The sequence below is a fragment of the Eubalaena glacialis genome, chromosome 10 (assembly GCF_028564815.1).
Source record: "Eubalaena glacialis isolate mEubGla1 chromosome 10, mEubGla1.1.hap2.+ XY, whole genome shotgun sequence".
NCBI lineage: Eukaryota > Metazoa > Chordata > Mammalia > Artiodactyla > Balaenidae > Eubalaena > Eubalaena glacialis.
Genome location: NC_083725.1, coordinates 98,057,062 through 98,077,007, shown reverse-complemented (window position 1 = coordinate 98,077,007; position 19,946 = coordinate 98,057,062). Strand labels below are relative to the sequence as shown.

The window sequence follows — 19,946 nt, the reverse complement described above, 5'->3', positions numbered from 1 at the left end:
GGTATTGTTGGAGCACAAAGTGTAAGGCAAGGAGTGGTAAAAGGTGAGGCAAGATGCACAGCCTTGAGGCCATGCAGAGATACTTGAACTTGACGGTGTATACATAGCCCAGCTCCCTTTCCCAGTGAAGGACATTGTCCTAGTGTGGGACTCTCGGCCCATTCCCAAAGGTGGGTCAGTCTAGCCAGATGGTCCCCAATAAGGAGGTTGGAATCAATTCTTGCTAAGGGCTCACTGGGGCTCTGATATTCTATGAGATGTACCCTGATACTTCTGGTCCAGCCCTGGAGCTAAGTGACAGGGGCTGGGGGATGCCATTGGCTTCAAAGTCAGAGGCTCAGAGTGAAAAGTGCAGAGATCCAAGGCCAAAGTGCTCACACTTATTTTTTTTTTATTACCCTACATTCCATTAACAATCTTTCTGACTTTTATTGACAAAGATTTTAAGAGCCAGAAGCCACATTTTATGGACTTGAGTTTCCTCAATGCTAAAACAAGTTCCACTCTTCTACAACCACCCTTCCGAAGAGAGAAACGTACAAGTGACTGAAGGGAAGAAGGACATCTGGGAAGGCTAGAAGGAAGCCTGGTCTTTCCAGAAAGCTTGCTTGCTGCTGAAGTTTAGGTTAGAAATAAGAAGGGGACTGAATCTGTTCAACTCGGGAGGGCTGCGAGGAAGGGCACGGATCTTTCTGACTGGTTCTTCCGTCACCAGAGAAATGCTCTGGAAATGCCTTTCGTGGGAAGGTGACGAACAAAGGAAATGACTCTTATCTGTCCCTGCCTGTCTCTCTCAGGCGGGGGTGGCGGGGTCCTCAGCGCTATCTTGGTTGTTCTCTGTGCCCTACGCTGGCCCCAAGGGGCAGTCTTTCTCATGAGGTCCATTCAGATGGGGCAGTCATGGGGGCAGCTGAGATTCGGTGGTGGTGAATGGTGGAAGGATTTGGAGGGAATAGGATGGAGACAAAGGGGTGGGGTTGGATTTGGTTAGGAGGAGGACAAAGAGGAAATGAAGACGGTGGCAACCGCTTGGGGACAGAGCACACAGCAGGAGCTCAATAAATGCATGCAAAAAGTTACCCACAGAGCTGCTGCGTGATAACCAGGGGCCTTTCTACACATGAAGAAAGACAGAGGAAGCTATTAAAGTCCCAGCTGCTTCCCTTGTGGCTTTGGCTTACTGAGCCCTCTGCCCCTTTGCCCCTTGAACTTTTGCTGTCATTGAGGGTCCTTTGCCTGCTCCAACTACATTGCCTATTCTCTTCTTGGGCTTGTTGCTGAGGCTTGAAATCCACCATTAGAGATTCATCTCTTTAACAGTTATTATTATAGGTGCTGCCCCCATTATAATGCAAATGCATTTAAGTGGGAAAATGTACTTGTGTTATCAGGGATGAAGGAAAGGAGCAGATATTTGGTGGGTACCACCATGCTCTTTACATCAGTTTAAAGTTAATCCTTAAAGATCACTATGGTGTGTTTAACAGATGAGGAAACTGGGCATCAAAAGGCACAGGAGAGCTTGTGCGGCCAGGTCAGGGCCCTTCACGCCACCCCACACAGCATCCTAGTTGGTACCCAGCAGATCTAACAGTGGGGAGGAGGAGCAGAGGAGTCCAGAGTCGGAGAGGTTGGGGAAAACAGACCGATTCGGGTCACCCCTGGTTCTACATACTAATCAGAGAATTTTTTGTCTGACCTGTTTTTTTCCCCTCTCCCAGAATTAAAACAAAACAAAACAAACAGGTTAAGTGGGGACAAATGGGATACAATCAAGGTCTCAGCCACTCTTAGAATTCAAGTCCTCCAGCCCCCCCCCCCGCCCCGAGGTCAGCCATTGTGGGCCCTGTCTTCCTGACAGTCATCTGCTTCCAAGCCTGTTGGAGGAGAGTCACCTCATGAAACATTCAAGACCCTGTCTCCTCCTGACCTAAATGTTAGTGAATGGGCGCTCACATGCTCACACGTGCACCCAGAGCAGGGCGTCTTAACTCCAGGGCTGAAACGTGCTAGCAGAAGGGAGTTGGCTGAACAACAAAAAAATGATGATACATTTGGATTAACTCTATTGATGAAATTGCATTTGAGAAAACTCTACCCCAGGCTGCAGCTGGAAAGGGAAGAGTGATTGAAGGCTCGCCTCTAGTTCTGGGGTCTGATCTCAGATGGAAAGAGGCCCCGTGATCAAGGGAAGAAAGGCAGAGGCAGGAGCCCTGGGTCTGAGCTCTGCACCTAGTGGCTGTGGGGCTGCGGGCGAGTTACTTACTCTCTGGATTCACCTGTGTCGTGTGTACAATGGGAACAGTAACCTACCAGCTTGAAAGCACAGTCTAGACCCCATGCCCTTGAGTGCCCTTCTAGTTTTAAGACCCAGACTAGGCTTCTGCTGGTGATGGATGTTTGTATACAAATTAAGCATGAACGTTCCTTTTCAGAAGAAAAGAAAAAGGGAGGGTAGAGGATCCTGGGAAAGTGTGCATAGGGGTCTGTAGCTAGGTCAGATCTGCTTTGAATTAGGAATGGTTCCACATTCTTTCTCACCAGCAAGAGGAGTTCTGGAAACACGCTCTTGGTCATGGGCGCCGTGGCTGTTGGGTGCCCATCAGCGTGTGAGTGGGGCAGGGGGATGAGTTGAGAGAGGGGTGCAGGGATTCCCTGGTGACACGTAGTCTGTGGGGGCGGAAAGCAGAGACAAAGAACAGGGGGGCATTTCTTTTCCTCCCCAGGCAAGGTTTGTAAGCTTTCATAACTCTAACAACTTTTCAATTTAAAACCAAACAAAGCTCGCAGTGACATTTAATGTGCCATGGTGTTTGCCAACTGCTGGAGATCAGCCAGCCTCATTACTGCCCGCCGAGCCCTGGACGTTTTTCAATGAGCAGGCTTAGCTGCTCTGTAAATGTCATGGTGAAAACCAAGATTCTGGGCCCTGAAAAGTGTCCGAGTCCTAGAACACCGGATGGGTGGGGCTGGTAAAACCAGAACCTTCCCCAGAATCTAAGAAGCCCTTTGTAACAGGAGTCCTTGGCAGGTATTTATGAGATCTTGTGACACCCCTCTCTCTCTGAAGGATTCAGGATGGAAGGAGAACTGTGGGCCAATACCAGGAAGAGATGATAAATAACTGGGTCTGGCCACAGGTGGGAAAAGGAAAGCCAAGTGGATCTATGGCCCACTTATCACATGGGACTGCTAGTGAGATTGTTTCTGGGGACATATTTGCTCATTACTTGAGATGGCACTTATAAGGAAGCCTGAGGGAGCCTCCACCCTGCAGTGGGCACTCAGAGGCTCCCTCATTAGCCTCCCAGGATGGAATAGAGCATTGGTTCTCAAACTCGAGCATGCACCAAAACCTCCTGGAGATTCAGGAGATCTGGGGAGGGGCCCAAGAAGTGGCTTTTCTAACAAGTTCCCAGGGGATGCTGATGATCAGTCCAGGGACCTGACTTCCAGAAGCAATGGACCAGAGGTAGGGAGTAGGAGTTCCTGACTGTAGTATATGAGCATCTCTACTCTTTTTTGAGCACTGGTTGACATTGTGTGCATCCATTCAATGAAACTAGATCAAAAGCACCCAGGACTCTAATAACTAATACTCAGTGAGTGCCCCTTCATTGTCAGACATTGTTCTAAGCACTTTACATAGACTTGTTTAAAAAGTTGCAGCAAATTTTGAGGCAGCTAGTAATATTATCCCTGTTTTACAGTTGAGAAAACTGAGGCTCAGAGCCAAGAAACTTATCTCAGTTTAGTAGATATTAAAGGGCTGAACTGGGATTCAAACTCAGACAATCCGGCTATTCTGTAGATGTTCCAGGCTTGCCCATCTGGGTTCTCGTTCTCTTATTTAAGACACACACACATGCATATTTACACACACATAACTGATTTAACCCTCATTCCATGTCTGGTGGAAAAGAAAACCAATCCCTACATCTACCCTATCTCTGAAGAGTCTAGGGGCTCATGTTTAAGCCTTTTGCTTTGATTTCCTATTTCCACTGATCTCTCCTTTTTTCTGCATCTTACCTCATCTTCTTTCTCTGTCATCCTTAGCATGTCATCCTTATCCTTTTCGACTAAGTCTTTCCTTCCCCTGCCAAAGTGTCCCTGACTCAACGCAGTGTAATTGCCCATCAGGGGAGTGGGGTGGAGGCGGGGCGATAGTTCCACACAGCGAAATCATGTTTTAATGCTTACAAAAGAAATACGTGCTCCTGGAAGGGAGAGGAGGGACCAAGCTCAGGAGAGTTACAAAATGAGAAAGAGAAGTCTCCCTTCACCTACAATTGAATCTTGAAAAGGAGCAAAATATGCGACTCCCCCGCAAAATGCCAGTTGGCATGTGGGTTATTTTAAGCTGAAAGCAGTCAAGACCCAGCAGACTCAAGACAAGCTTTTTACCTCCCCTTAACTGCCTAAAAGAATTTAGAAAGGAGGCCTATACCAGGAAGAATGCTATTACCAGAGATAACTTTTTCACTGGAGAGACTTATCTGCGTGGCAGGGCAAACATTTTTTTACCAAATATTTGCTCTTCCTGTGAATTATCTTCCTCCCCTTTCAAGCCCCAGACCCTTATCCCCTTCCTTAGCTTAGGATGGCATATAAACCTCAACTGCCTGACTGCCTTTGAGTCTCCTGTTTTTATAAGGCTCAGGTATGTCCAAAATTAAATTTTCCTGTATGTCCAAAATTAAATTTTCGATTTAATTATTAGACCAGCCAAAGAATCTAGAAGGGAAGAAGGGAAAATTTTTCCGCTCCTATAATTTCAGGTCTTGTTTCTCTGAAGTAATCACTGTTAATAATAATTTACAGAAAGTAAAAAGTTAATAATAGGCATTTATTTTCTTTAAAAAAAATCCTTTAGTGTCTCCCACCACTGGGAACCTCTCCCTACACCTGTTTAGTTCCAGTCTCTGCCTGCCTTGCTGGGCCTCCTCGCTCTCCACCTCTGTGTCTTCCCCCAGCTCTCAAGACACCTCTCTCATTCTCCTCTGCAAGGGAATCTGGTGTCTCTCGGTGTCTCTCTCCTCCTTCTTCTAGATCTTGTCCTGCATCCTAACTTTTCACCACCAAAATATCCAACTGGGCGTTCGCTAAGCAAAAGACAGTTCTCTTTCTAGAGTTAATCTGCTTCCACTTCTTAAATAATGATCCATCCCCACCCTGCGTCCTTCACATACCTGCCTACCTCCTTCCCCCAGGTCCTGCCCATGTCATAAACGAATATGGTATCAACTCTCAAAGGGCTAATAGTCTAGTAACGGGGATAGATGTGGTCAAAAAATCCCCTCAGTGCTAGGTGCAAAAGAGGAACGTATAAGATGTGATGGAGGAATAAGACAGGAAGTGATTTGCTCCCCTTTTCGCTTGGACTAATGATGATGATGGCAGTGAGCGGTTAAGGTTGAGCGCTGAGTTTGGGTCAGGCGCCCTGTCAAGCCTTTTATAGGCAGGGTTTGGCTGAGGACCTCTCAGAGGACAGGCGCTCCACATGGGTTAGCCGTTGTTACCTTCTCCACGTGCTTGCAGGTGGATATTACTTTCCGTATTTTACAAATGAGAAAACTGAGTGGAAAACCCTGTTTTTCCAGCTAATCCTGCTGGAGCCAGGATTGCAATCCAGGCTTGAATCCAAAATTCACACTCTTAACCAATGCTTCTGTGGGTCTTTCTTCCCTTCCTTAATCCCATGTGGTTTGAGCTCTCAGATGCCCGGAACCGTGCCAGCCTTCTCAAGGTCTGGGGCCTCAGGCGACCCACCTGCCACACTGTGCACCCCGCATTCTGAGAGGCAGACACAATGGTCTGTTTCTATGAATATTAAGCTGACTCATATGAAATTGCCAATAGTTGGCCTTTCTGGACTCATTAAAATGGCAATTTCATGTGGTTCACTCCAATACCAGGGACCAGATGAATCTTGAGTGACCCTGCCCCCTTGGTTCTGTTCGTCTGTGAGCAGGACTTTCAGACAATCCCACCATCTTCCTGCCAGAAGATTTAGACTGAAAGAAGGAGAAAGAGAGAGAGCACCTTGGCAAATGCTTTGCTTTCAGGGCACCAGACCCAGCGCCGCAGCGTGAAGGAGCTTCGTCAAGCTCCCCTCTTGGATTTGATTCCCGGTAGCTCCCAAAGAATAGCTATGTCATCTGTAGTGAACTCATTCAATTAAAGATTCTGCCTTCATCTCTGTCCCCTTCTCAAGGTCCTGACGCATCACATCCAGACCCGAGAATAACAGCAAGCACCCTAAAATTCTTTTTACCAAGCAGCCTAAAAACTCCGGAGGTCAGCAGGGTTTCATGAACGGGTCAGGGCTGTTGGGAGAGAAAATGAAAGTATTTGCCTGTGGAGAAATTTTCCACATGTGAACCATAAATCCCCATATCCTGCTTTTGGCCAGAATCGGACTTCCCCAGAGTTGGTCAGATATTCCCCTGGTGGCCTCAAAAGCAAACTGAAATTTCTGTCTTCCGTCTGCCTCTGTCTACCATTCTGTCTCCTCACCATCTTCTTGAATAAGTTGATTCTACATAGTATGCCCTCTTCCTCCTCTCTCATTCAAGTTTCTAGCAATGGCGAGCAGGCTTCTGTTGTCCCTGCCTCTGTATTGAAACTACCCTTGCCAGGTCAATCATGGCCTCTTCGTTGCTGAAACCAAGAGACACCGCTTTCCCTTATCTCAGCTGACCTCCAGGCAATCATGGGTATTGTCCTTCACACCCCTATTTTTGAAACACTCTTCCCCCAGGCTCTTCTAATTTCCTGCCACCTTTGCAGGCTCTTACTCCTTTGCAGAGTCCTTAAATGTTGGTCTCCCTCAGGGTTCTAGAGTAGATTGTCTGCTTGTCTCACTCTACTTCTCCCCAAGGATGAACTGAACCTGCCTTGGCACCCATCCATGGCCTCTCTAGGTGTTGACTCCTAATTTCCTACCTGTAGCTCAGCTATCTCTCCTGACCTTTAGTCCGTAATCCCAACCATTTGCAGGACATCTCCCTTTGGCTGGGTCATGGTCCTCACACTCAGTATGTTTAAGCTGATACCAGAATCTTTCTCACCCCAACCAGTTGTGTCCCCTACATGTGGTAGCCCTGTCCACTGGTTGTCCAAACCAGAAACTAGGGAGGAATTCTTGACTCTTTTTCTTTTTTATTCTCTATAACCAATCAGTCCTCAAGTCCTGTAATTCTGTCTCCTAAATGTCTCTCAGATTCATCTTTCTCCATATTCCCCACATCTTTACTAAGTGGATTTTGCTCTGTCAGTCTTGCCATCCTTTATAATGGAACAAGCGTGATCCTTCCCTTCCATGGCTCCTCGTCACACATGGGGTAAAGTTCTAACTCCTGCACTTGACTGATAAGGCTATACATGATTTGGTCAGTCCTTACTTTCTGCCTCTCACTGTACTAACTAGTCATCCTGAACGCACCTCTTAGATTTCACACGTATTAGTTCTCTCTTCTCTCTAGCTCATTATCTCAGACTCACCCTTAGCGCCTGACTCAAGACACTTCTATTCAAGCCTTTGCTGGGGCCCAAGTGTAGATAAACTGTCCTGCCTACAAAACCCAAGAACACGCAGCACTTATTCCTATTAGAATATTTATCTTACTCTAGTGGGGGATACAGACAAGTAAAGAGAGTGTGGGTTCTACCAGAAAAGAGAACAAAGAAAGGGTCTTTTCTTGCTCTTTACTGCTTGGACACCTGGCATAGTGCACACACTAAGATGCTCGTTATATACCTGTTGAATGAATCAATGAACTAACAAAGAACTCAGCAAGTATTAGAGTCCACATTCTTATCTTATTTCCACTTAGCCATTTTCAGGCTTATGTGCTCCTGCAATCTTTAATGATTATTTAAGGCATTCCCATTGTGTCTCTCATTTCACTTGACCCTCACAACTTCTTGTGAAGTTGGAATTAGCCTCATTCCATATTTCATGCTCAGGTAAGAAGCGAGAGAGTTAGAACACTTGGGTTAGGGTTTTAGCCCTAAGTCCAGGGCCCTTTGTATGTTGATTTGGGCATCAAACATTAGTCTGCTTTGATTTCACCCAACTCTGTCTTCCATCCATTACTGTCCTGGTGACTATTTCCACTGGCTAGAGTTTCTTTTCAAATTCAAAGAGACCTGAGCATATGGAAGAGACATGAGCATTGTGCACATTTGGAGAAAGCTCACCCAGAAATGCTATTCCCAAAACTTGGTTCAGTGACTGCTCAGGAGAGTAGGGTTTGGTGTCAAAGAAAGCCAAGAGTTGAGGAAGGGGGAGTTTGTGAACTTGTATCACCCATTTGAGTGGAAATGGCTTTATTAAGCTGGAAAAGTAATTAACCCTTGAGCATAGTATTTTGTGCTTTTGTCCCCGTGGTGGGATACGAGTGATGCTTATCTCCAAAAGGGGAAGGAGACAGCACATAATGAGTATCAGCTGTGGATCAGGAACTGGCGTTATCTTCCCCAAATTCTGTAAAGTGGGTATTTTGACTGGATGATAAAAATTCTGGTTGAGGAAGTCACCCAGGTCACACCGTTCATATGTGGCTGAGCTAGATTCAAAATCAGGGCTGTCTGGCTCCTGGGTGCTTTGCATCAAGTGGCAGACAGTGGATTGTTTTTTTTTATTTTATTTTAATTTAATTAATTAATTAATTTATTTATATACAGCAGGTTCTTATTATCTATTTTATACATATTAGTGTATATTAGTGTATACATGTCAATCCCAATCTCCCAATTCATCCCACCACCACCACCCGGCCCCTGCTTTCCCCCCTTGGTGTCCATATGTTTGTTCTCTACATCTGTGTCTCTATTTCTGCCTTGCAAGCCAGTTCATCTGTACGGGGATTCTGGAGTCACATTGCCTGTGTCCAAATATGGTTCTGTGACTCTACTAGGGTGTGTGACTTTGGGAAGCCACGTAATCTCTTTGGGCCTCAGTGTTTCCATCTCTTAAATGTGGATAATAGTCCTTCTTATAGAGTTGTGGTGAGGATTAAATATGGTAATATCTACAAGGTATAGTCCTATACAAATAAAAGTTAGCTACCATCATCATCACTACCACCATTACCTTTGGTCCCTCTACTTGCCAATAAGGCAGATTCTTCTGGGCCATGAGATAAGTGAGTATTCAGAGCATTCCTCTCCAAGACTTCAGTGCTCTTTGGAATTTAACAATTTATCAGGGGTGCGTGGCTCAGAGCACAGGCCAGCAGGGATGGAAAGTATAGTGGAAAAGCAACAAAGTAGACTACAACTGCATGATGAACAAATAACTCAGCTGGTTAGTTGGGTGTGCTGCCATAGGAACTGGCCTATAAATAAGGTTAATGTTTTCAGGGGAGAGAGTAGCTTAAGCAGGCATGTTTGGATGTTCTACCTAGGAGCTGCCAAAAATATATATGAATTGACTTGATAAGATTAATAGTGATATTAAAAGTATACATCATGTAAAATTAATGTTTTGTGAGTTCTTATTAAACGTCTGGAACTGTGCTAAGCATTTTGTTCACAACAATCCTTATGTAGGGAACACTTTTATTATTTCCATTTTATAAATGAGACAACCAGGGCTCACAAATGTTAAGTATGATCAAGGTTGTCCGACAGGTAAGGGGAAAAGCTGGCCTTTGATCCAGGTCAGCCTGCCTCCAGAGTCCATGCTTTTTCTTAATACATATTCCTTCTCATCTCCTTATATTGGGGCTTCTTAGTGATCTTGATTTCAAGTGCCTGACTCTGTGGATGACCTCAAGACCCAGTCTTCATTCATGTTCAGACTATCACCCTGAGGCAGATTCTCTAAAGCGGAAGGGAGGGGAAGAGCCTTCTCAGATGGAGAGATGCCCCGAGAGTGGAAGCTGGGCTTTGATCTTTATTTTTTCATGGGCAGCATCTTCCTGCTTGAAACCAGAAGGACAGCTGGCTCCCAAGTTCCTTGCCAGAGAACCAGGCCAGATTCCTCCTAGTGCAACTTCATAATTACTATTCTCTAATGAGAAATAGATTTGATCATAGCAACTAAAATTTATTTTAGGCCTTTGTTCCAAGAACCTATTAAGGTTTCCACTTTGCCTTAAACCAATTCTAGTATCGTCCTTTATTTATTTATTTTAAATTGAAGACTAGAGTGCCTTGAACTAAGATGTCTCAGCAGCATTTTTACCTAAACTCCTTCTTTTTCTTTCTTTTCTTTGTGGTTCTCCAGCATCCTTCTTTTTAGAGCTTTGAGTATCTCATAAGCATGGTCAAAAGGACTCTTCACACTGATTTAAACTTATGGGTGAGAGACTACAACTTACTCTTAAGAACTTAATTGGTTTTCCTGGTGCTGACGTTCTAAGAGGGAACATTATCAACCATCCTATTTTTTTCAAGTCAGAACTTGAGAAACAAGATTTGAGGAAGGATTTTTCTCAACCCTTCTTGGTTCAAGAGGCCCTCTGGAAGATTTTATTTTTTTTTAGTTAACAGAGAGAGCAAGAGAAAGTATTTTGGTTTTGTTCAGGACACATAGGCACTACACATATAGGTTAGGGAGGAAATTGTGACTGGGTTTCTTACCCAGCAGCTGTGTCTGTGTATATGTGTGTGCTAGGGACAGACTGGGGCCCAGGGGGAAGGCAGTGTTGTTTCGATCCTTACAAAAAAGATGAATTTTCTACTATGGGGGAATTCGCAGGTGGTTGCACTTTCCTGTAGAATTAGTAAATAAAATAAGTGGAGGTAATCTGGAATCTTCAAAGAACAGTTTAAATCAAGAGGACTTGCTGGACACAGCTAGGAATGGCTGCAGTCTGGGAGCTAATTCTGAGATCTGGACACATTATTTCCCTCTACTTCTTCCTCCCCTCCTCCTCCTTTCTCTTTTCCTGTTGTTTATTGGGTGCTTACCATTCATTAGACATTTTGCTAAGCAATTTACATACATTGTCTCATTTAATTTTCATACGAGCTTATGAGAGAAGTATGATTGTTATCTCCAATTGACAAACAAGGAAATCAAGGCTTCTAAAAGTTAAGTCACTTGCCCCAGACCAGGCAGAGGGAAAGGTAGAGCCAGAACTCAACCCCAGGTCTCTCCGTTCTAGACCTTGACCTCTCAACCATCACATCATACTGCTTCCTCACTAAACGTGTTCTGTTCTTTGTCCCCAGGGACAGGATGAGAACATCCGTCAATGTTGTGGGAGACTCTTTTGGGGCTGGGATTGTCTATCACCTCTCCAAGTCTGAGCTGGACACCATTGACTCCCAGCACCGAGTGCATGAAGATATTGAAATGACCAAGACTCAGTCCATTTATGATGACATGAAGAACCACAGGGAAAACAACTCCAACCAATGTGTCTATGCTGCACACAACTCTGTCATAGTAGATGAGTGCAAGGTACCTTTCCCATTCATGGATATCGAGACCTGTATATAATAGTGCATGCTCACTTTCTTAAAGCAAACACAAAAGCCCTGCATGTATTATTGTCACATTTATTTTTCTAAAGAATCATGTAACTCAAGCATCTATGAGTCCCAGATCATCTAACTCTGTGTCTAACGTGGCAGGAAATCAACAAGTCTAACAGTGAAAGAGCCAATCGGTTGCTTGTTTTATCCATGTGATGTAAAACAATCATTTTGACTCCCCCGTCCACCCACTTCACAAATTCAATCAGTTTTCTTTGAATATTATGCTCAAGAATTTGTGGTTTCTAGGGCCTTGCTGGCTTTCAAATATTCTGTTCAAGTGAAACATCAAGAGAAATACTCAGAATCATTTGATTTACGTAGCACAAGTATTCCTTCTTGCTCTATATCATGTATTGGTCAAAAATGTGCCCACATAACTTTGTGCAGCTATCTTTCTCTTCATTATTTTTGTGGGAAGGTGAGTTTTGACCTGGCAATCACTTTGCTCCAAGAATGGGAAAGCAATTTCAAGTAAAGAATAACTCTCCTTCAGGACAATTATCCATAGATGTCTTTAAAAAAACACTATATGTCACATACTGCCTGGCAGCACCATTTTTCCTGAAGCATGGATGTTCTGGACTCTTTTCCAAGCTGTTGGATGCTAAGTCTTCAAGCTTGATGGGCTCTGTCTAGCCTTCATTGTAACTAACTTGACATTGTCAAAGTCAAAGTGTCATGACCAGAGTGAAGCAAACTTGGAGAAACCCTGGCAGGTGAGCAGGGTCAACACTAAGGGTTGTAAGTGGCAACTGAGGGCAATCTGAACCGAGCACAGATTTCTGATACCTTTTTGACTCCTGCTGACGGATCTCATTTAATAGTTAATTTCTCCCTATGTTATTTCTGGGTCATTCCAAATATATGCCATGGCTTCTGCCAGACAACTAAGGATGACACAGAAGCAATCCCCTCTACTGGACTGTATCATAGGTCCAGCCACCATCTTTGGTTCATCGCCTATGTATAAGCTACATGTGTGGGTAAACCAGGGCTCTGATGCAAATTAGGGAGGGACCCTGCCCATCAAGAGGCAATTGCATAAATTAATTGACTCAGTGAAAACAATTAAAATTGTTAGAAATTCAGATGCACCTAAATGGCATACTCCATTCTCCTGGAAAGTTAGTGTTTTCCACATCTCAATGATTGTGCTGGATTATTCCCCATCAAAATATTAGTTTTGGTAAACAAGGGTCAACATTCCATGGAATAGCTTTATGCTCTATTATATTTAACAAGTATTCATCGTGTGCCTTGTGGGGTTTAATTGAGCACCCCTATCTTATTCCTATGACCTCCTATGTTTTGATTATTAGTCAAGTTTTATTGAGTGCCCATAATCTGCAAAGCCCTGAGTTAGGCACTGGAGGACAGCAAAATGAATGTACAGTTATATAGTGGAGATACAGCTTGATCCCCATTACTGCCCTACGAGGAAAAATAGTAGTAGGAAACAAAATAAAATCACCACATATATTCTTTAACTTTGCAGTTATATATAAGAAGAATCCTAGTGGTTAACTGCCTTTGGTGTGGCCCTTTTGGAGCATCTCAAGAGGCTTCTTAACAATATGGTGTAGGACAAGTTTTGAGGAAGGTGTATAAGCATGGAGATGTCTTTAGATTTCAGACTTCCTGGACTTTTTTTTCCCTTAAAGCATATCAAGCACATCAGGACAAATTTGCTTCATTTATTTTAGCAAACAGTTCAATCCCTAAAGGGAAATGTTGGTCAACTGTCTCTATCACTGTGAAGTAAGCCCATGAGGAGAGAGACTGCGTCCCTGTTTATCACTGCTGTGCCCTAAAGCAGTGCCAGGCATGCAGTAGGCTGTTCAGAAATATTTATTGAGCGTATACTTTTAGCATCTCGACCCCATGCTTTAATTCAGATAACCATTTTTGCTGGACAGTTTGATAGAGATAGTGGCTCAGTCCTTCTAGGTAATCGACCACCAAACCAACCACCTGCACACTCGTTGGTGAATTAGTGTTTAGATGGTCAAATGGTGAAACTGAGCAGATCATGGAAATGATGAAACAGCCATATTGGTTTAATAACTCTTCGGCGGTTTGCATTTTTTAGTGAAGTGATGGGTTCAGCTCAGTGAAGATTGTGAGGCGAGGCCAATCGACCCTTCTCGCTCTAGACCAGTTAACTGAGTTGACATCTATATGCAAAGGAGGCAGTCAGAGCTATGGAGATGAATTTGAAGGCTTTCCCAGAATATCTGAGTCACATTTACTCTTGCCTTTGAACCTCCTTCTGGTCCATTCTCAGTCTCACTGTTTTAAAAGCTGAGTTGGGAGACATCACTGCTTACTGCCAGTTCTCCCCTTTTGGCTCTTCCATTACCCAGGTGTTGGGACGGAGCCGGGTGGAATAGACTGGGGGAGCGGAGTCCCTGCTTCCTTTAATCCAGCCAGAAAAAGGAAATGCCAAAAAAGCTGCTGTCCCAGCTACTTCAGAGACACAGGTCCCAGTATTTGAAAACAACAACCCCCCTGCCCCTGCCACCTGAGCTCTGTCTGGTTTTCCAAAGGCACCACACCATGATTTATAATGTTGCACAGCTATTGATCTGGTTCATCACTGAAAGCCAAATAGGTACGTTCAAGGTCATGGTGAACAGGCAGCTTGCTCCAGGCAGATAGTTTGTCCCTGGCCGTCTTTCCTGACAGTTCACTGAAGGGGAAACAAGTTCGCTGCTGCTCTGGTCACAACTTTAACCATTCTAAGCATTGTTCTGTCATATTGGTCTCTCTATTTTCAAACTCTTGCCTTGTAACCGTAGTTTGAAGTTATGCAATGGTTTTAATTTTAATCAGGAGAACTGCATGTGATGCTTTCATTTGCTTGTTGCATGGTCTTTTTAAAAAAAAAACAATGCGGGGGCCTCATGGGGACCGGAGGAATGAGTAGTTTTTATTTTCATTTGCTTGGTTCGTGAAAGGTTTTCTGTTCCTAACATGTTGTGTGTGTTCATAATGCATGCCTCTCACTTCCACTTGGGTAAGAAGAAGGCCAGATTTCTTTCAAACATTGCTGCGTTTGTCATGTCTCCATATCCTAATGCTTCCATAAATCCAGTCTCTCCATTATGTGGAATATCAGTCGTGGGTTTAAGTTTGCACATGACGTTGAGGACAGACAGATGGAAGGTAAGCTAGGAAAACGACCTAGACGTGGAGGGGAAAACTTCCCATTCTGTGTAAGGGTTCAGTTCGCTCAGAGCCAGGGAAGCATAATACTGACAGTCTGGAAATTATAGTTGATTAATAAATGTCTGCAATGGAATAATTTAGAGATACTGATTTCAGCCTTTTAATTCCCTCCTTTCCTTTTTAATTTTTAAAGCCTGGATAGCTTACATGGTAGAGCCAGACCATCACGATTTGAAAATTGGACATGTATAAACTCCACCTGGCCTCACTGCAACTGAACCTTTCACGTGCATGAGTAGAACTAGCTGCCTAGTTCTGGATTTTTTTTTTCTCTGCGGTTGTCTGGAGTAGCACAAGGGCACTATGTTTTCAGGACTGCATTGTTGTGTGGTGGGTCTATGGGTAATTAGACACCCTCACAACCCTAAAAGCATAGTAGAAGTTATTTATCCCCCAACTTGCAAAGTATCTCTAGTCGCTCAATAGCCCCCAAGGCAAGTATGTATTTTTTTTTTAATGTTCGCAAATCAGTGTTGAAAACTAAGACCAGTTCAAAATCAATTTGGAAGGAACAACGTTTAACATTAATATTTAAGTCGTGTAGTAGAACCTGGGTCTGGTGCTCCTCCACATAACCCCCCGGGTGGTTTTCTGGTTTGTGGCCCGTAAGCTGGATGTTGATGATAATTATTTTCAGGTAACTCTGGCAGCCAATGGAAAATCAGCCGACTGCAGTGTTGACGAAGAACCTTGGAAACGTGAAAAATAAGGATATGACTGTCAGCAAATTCTTGAATAAACTCCCCAGCGTATCTTATGGTAAAAGAGGATATAAACAAGCTTCCTTTAAAAAGAAAAAAAATACATATATTTCTCTGTTTACTTAATCTGTTAGCTGAGGCTTAGAGGATCTGTTGTGAGTCAGTGATAGGCACGGTGCTGTGTCTTTGCCAAATAATGCTTGGTAACCGTCTAATTTTCTCACTTGTATTATTGTTTGAATGGATGCCGCTGGAGGAATCAGTTTGAATTGAAGACGCGTTCTTGCCAGCTTCCCTTTTCTCTCAAGATGCAGAACCGTGGATGCTCTTTTCCCAGGGGACACGACTAAAGCCGTGTGACACATTCCAGGGATTTGGATTAATGGGCAGACAGTCAGTGTGTTACTCCTTCCGGTGTTCTCCATGCCTCACCTTGAAACACACAAGAGATTCTGTTAGAAGCCTTTAGAAGTAAATCCCCTTAAATGTCTTGTAGCGTATGTCCTTGTGTTGATTAAAACAAAGTACCCATCTTAAGGTACAATTTCTCTTCTGTATACGCTTTAAGTTAAATGGCTAAATGTTTCAAAGAGAGTCATAGTGGGAGCCATATCTTAAAGGTAGCCGGTTATGGAACCCACTGAGTCTCTGCTCTACCCCATCTAGTTTATGGGGATAATTGTTGAATTTCAAAGTAGGTTTCATAATTTGCTCTAAATTTGATAAGGGATTAGGATGTAAATTACATGTAACTTCTGTGTATATTGACAAAAGTAAGAGAGCACAGTCAACATAAATTTTAACCAGATTCAAAGATTCAAATTTGTTTGTGTTTGGTTTGCATCACCTGGCATAGTGAAATCAAGTGAGATTATTTGATCTATGCTTCAGTGTCTTTGTTTCGTTCATACAATTCTTGTTTGGGTCTCTACCAAAAAAAGACATTCTTAATCCCCAAATTATTTCAATCATATTCTCATCAAACTAGAAGGCTTAATCATTTTACTCTCCTCACAGATGGAGGATAGTTGGGTTGGCTGTGCCTCTTCTAATACTAATCTCATGATAAAAACAAAACCAAAACACTGTTTGTTAGTTATCTAATATGTGGAAAGCTTTTTGTTATATTATATCAAAGCACCTAAAACCAGTTACAGGACACAGTTGGAAGCAGAGCCCATCTTTTCCCCCAGTCTTCTCTGTGGAAAGGAACAGAAAACAAACATAGGTGCAAAATCCTATAAAGGTGACATTCTTATGGCAAAGTCAAGGCAGCCTTGAACCATGAAGTAGGAACGAAGGATGGCTTTACAGAACTTCACAGATGGAATCTTCTCAAGGCTGTGGAAGTTTGAGGGAATACATAATATAATTGGAATAGCCCAGTCGGTGCCTTGCATGCTGTAGGCACCTCCAAGCTACATTTTTCAATGTCTGTACTATCATTTTCTGTTGAATAACCCACAGTATTTTCCTAAGGTTGCTGGCTTTAGGAGTTTTCTGAGGACTTGAGCATGAATCATTGAGAAATAAAGCACATTTGACGTGTGTAGAACCTTGGGCCAATGTGAGAGTAAGGTGTTTATCTGCGGTCAGCAGATGGGTGCTGAGATATTCATGAAGAGTCATAGAGTCCAGAATTTCTTAGGAGAGGGTGTTTATGGACATACATGCCCTTTATTACCCACTCCTTGTGACTTTTCTCTTCCAAATCAGATACCTTTGGAACACACAAGAGACATGAGAGTCTAGTAGTTTTGTCTCTTAAGCCCTAGTTGTTTTTTTTTTGTACAAGAATCAGTGTTGAGCAGTATTAAGTAGTTTTTGCTTTTTTTTTTTTTCTTTCTAAATACATTTGTCTTTATTTTCATTAGATGGACAGTTAAGAGGGTGGCCAAGGGCATGCTGAAATGTAGTAGTGGAAAATGTATCCTTTACAGCAGATGTTGTGGGTCAAAGGGACAGTTCCCAGATTTAACTGTGAAACTGGTAAGGATCATCGTTAAGTGGTGCTCCCAAGAGCTTTTTTATGGTGAGGAGAAGGATTTAGGCAAGGCATCTAGGAGCTTGTGGTTTTGCTGTTTAACGCCAGCTTAGCACTTTTACACGCTGACATGTTACTCAAAGGAGTGGTCTCAGGATCATCTTACGAAGACTCTGCCTAAAAGTCTTCCCTGTTTGCTTGTCTTCAGCTTTTTCCTAGTTATCGAGTTAACCTACAAATATATAAGGGGACAGCGTGTTCAGAAGAAACTAGGTGCACAGCTTAACAAAGCAGGTTTTTCAGGTTTGAAACTATGCAATAAGTTTCATGAGAATATACTTAGGAAATCAGTTCATCTGGAAGTTCAACAAATCAGTAAAAATAAGCAGTGTCTCAAATTCAGGACTAGCCTGAAAACCCAGGATGTATGTAGAGCTGACGTGTGACTGTGTCCTCTGGTTTTTTTAGACCTCATTCATTCTTCTCATGCCATGCCCATTGGGGTTTTCCTTGCCCAGCATATGTGCCATAAACAGAACAAATAGATTCAGAATATACCTCTAACAACCTTTTTCTAAACAAGATATTATAACCTGTCAGTTATATGCATAGATTTATTTTAATAGGTCCAACACAAATATGAATGCTTGTAACAGTCCATTAATGTTTGACCATGCATAAATGTTATACTTGTATACAGACATGGCAGGCCAGATACATACACTGCATCCCTTAAGTTCTGTTAAGTCAGGGCTTTGGCAACACCGTTTTTTATGAACTCATTCACTATTTTTAGGAATCAGAATTGTTTCAGGAGAAAACCAACAAGGTAGACTTTTATTCTCTCCTTTCTCATTTATGTCCTTTGGGAAACCCAAGTGGAGTCATCATTTGATTACCTACTACAATTCAATGAATCAAGTCCTATCAGTGAAAAGAATCGCTCTCAAGGCTAAGCTTTACCTTAGATCTTTGAGGATGTGCCTCCCATGCAAAGAGCATCAGACAATCAAGGCAATCATCTAAATCACGCAGATCTTCAATATAAAACTTCAGATGATGAGTTTTGAGCCAGGTAGCTGTCAGGTTTGATTCTTCACTTCCTATTGAGTGTGGAAACACAACCTATAGCCTCATTGCCGGCAGAAGTGGCCATGTTCCATAAAATATAAATATTTACTTCTCTTTACTCATCAGCTTTGGATGTTCAGGCAAGTCTAAAGAAAGGCTGCCAAAATGCCTAGCTTTTTGGATTTGAGCTAGTGGAAACTGAGAAAGGCTTAGGGTAAATTCAGATTATGGGGAGATGTACTCCTTGTAGGTAAGGTCAGGAATCCCAACGACCGGTTAAATAGAGGGTCTCAGATCATTTCCACTCGTGCACAGAGAAATATGTCATTTGCAAGTTTATATCTAGTCAAGAAGCCCCTTTGGAGTTGGGTAACTCACCTACTGGATCCCCAAAAGGAAACCCAATCCTGCCATGCTTTTGCAAATACCACACTTCCCTTTGTTCCCAATAGCAAAAGTTATGGTACAATATTTCACTTTTGTCTGAATCAAGGGTTCTGTCTGTGCTATATTTTCCATGCAAAGAAGGTCAGAGAATTAAGGCAATCATGTAAATAATACAGATCTTCATGATCTGAACCAAGTAGCTATTAGAAATATGGCAATGAATCCAAATAGGTACCCACATGCTCAGAGAGAATGCTCCATAGTTCAGACTCTTGATAAACAAGCCCCAGCAGCTCTTGCCTGGTGTGATGACTAAATGCTCAGCAGTTACACCCAATGGAGGTGGCTCTTCCCACTTCGCTGCTCTTCAGTGCTTGGGGCCATACAATTGTGTGGGTTGCTGGTTTGGCTTTGCTTGTTCTCCAAATAAATTCATTCCAAGCCAAGAAAAAGGAACAAATGGGATTTTTCAATTATTGTAATACTTGCTCTTTAAATAAGATATGACAGTCTAGGAGCCTAAAAAGATTAAGTTTAAAAACAAAAGGCTTGAAGGAATTCTGAAGTGAGAGTTTGGTAAATCTAGTTGTCAGAGAAGATAAATGGTCTCAGTATCTGGTAATTTCTGGCTAAAACCGAGAAGGACCACTGAGTGCCAACCCAGGGACGTTGCATTGTAGGCAGATTGGTCTCCTTGGATGGAGTGAGTTCAAAGCTGTTCAGGCATCAGTTGCTTATGATTTTTCTGAAAAGAAAATCCAATTTCCACTCTTCCTTTTCCTCCCTTCTTATTCCAATGATCATTATTGCTGCTTAAGAGACAGCTTAATAAATGACCATCCAAGTTAGCGCAAGGGTTGGTTTTAGAATAGATGACAGGGGATCTTAACTGAGTAGTGTCTTATTTCACCGCACAGCACAGCTAATTCAGGGAATGACATAGCGGTGAGGAGAAATAATGCAGTTGGGTGGAGAAACTTTTGACTTAGACTCTGCCCATTTTTATTCATATAACTTACACAAGTCACTTTACACACAAGCTCCACTGAAGAAAAAAAAAAAGTGAAGTGCTGGATTAA

General features: G+C 42.9%; 1 protein-coding gene across 1 annotated transcript in view; it reads left to right on the top strand.

Annotated features, from left to right (window-relative positions):
* SLC1A2 (solute carrier family 1 member 2) overlaps positions 1-15,433 on the top strand; it is a 49,542-nt gene extending 34,109 nt beyond the window's left edge. Inside the window, exons 10-11 of the mRNA XM_061203244.1 lie at positions 11,188-11,419; positions 15,362-15,433. Of these exons, the coding sequence (XP_061059227.1) occupies positions 11,188-11,419; positions 15,362-15,433 (304 nt within the window). The remainder of the gene's footprint in view (positions 1-11,187; positions 11,420-15,361) is intronic.
* Positions 15,434-19,946: the final 4,513 nt, after the last annotated feature.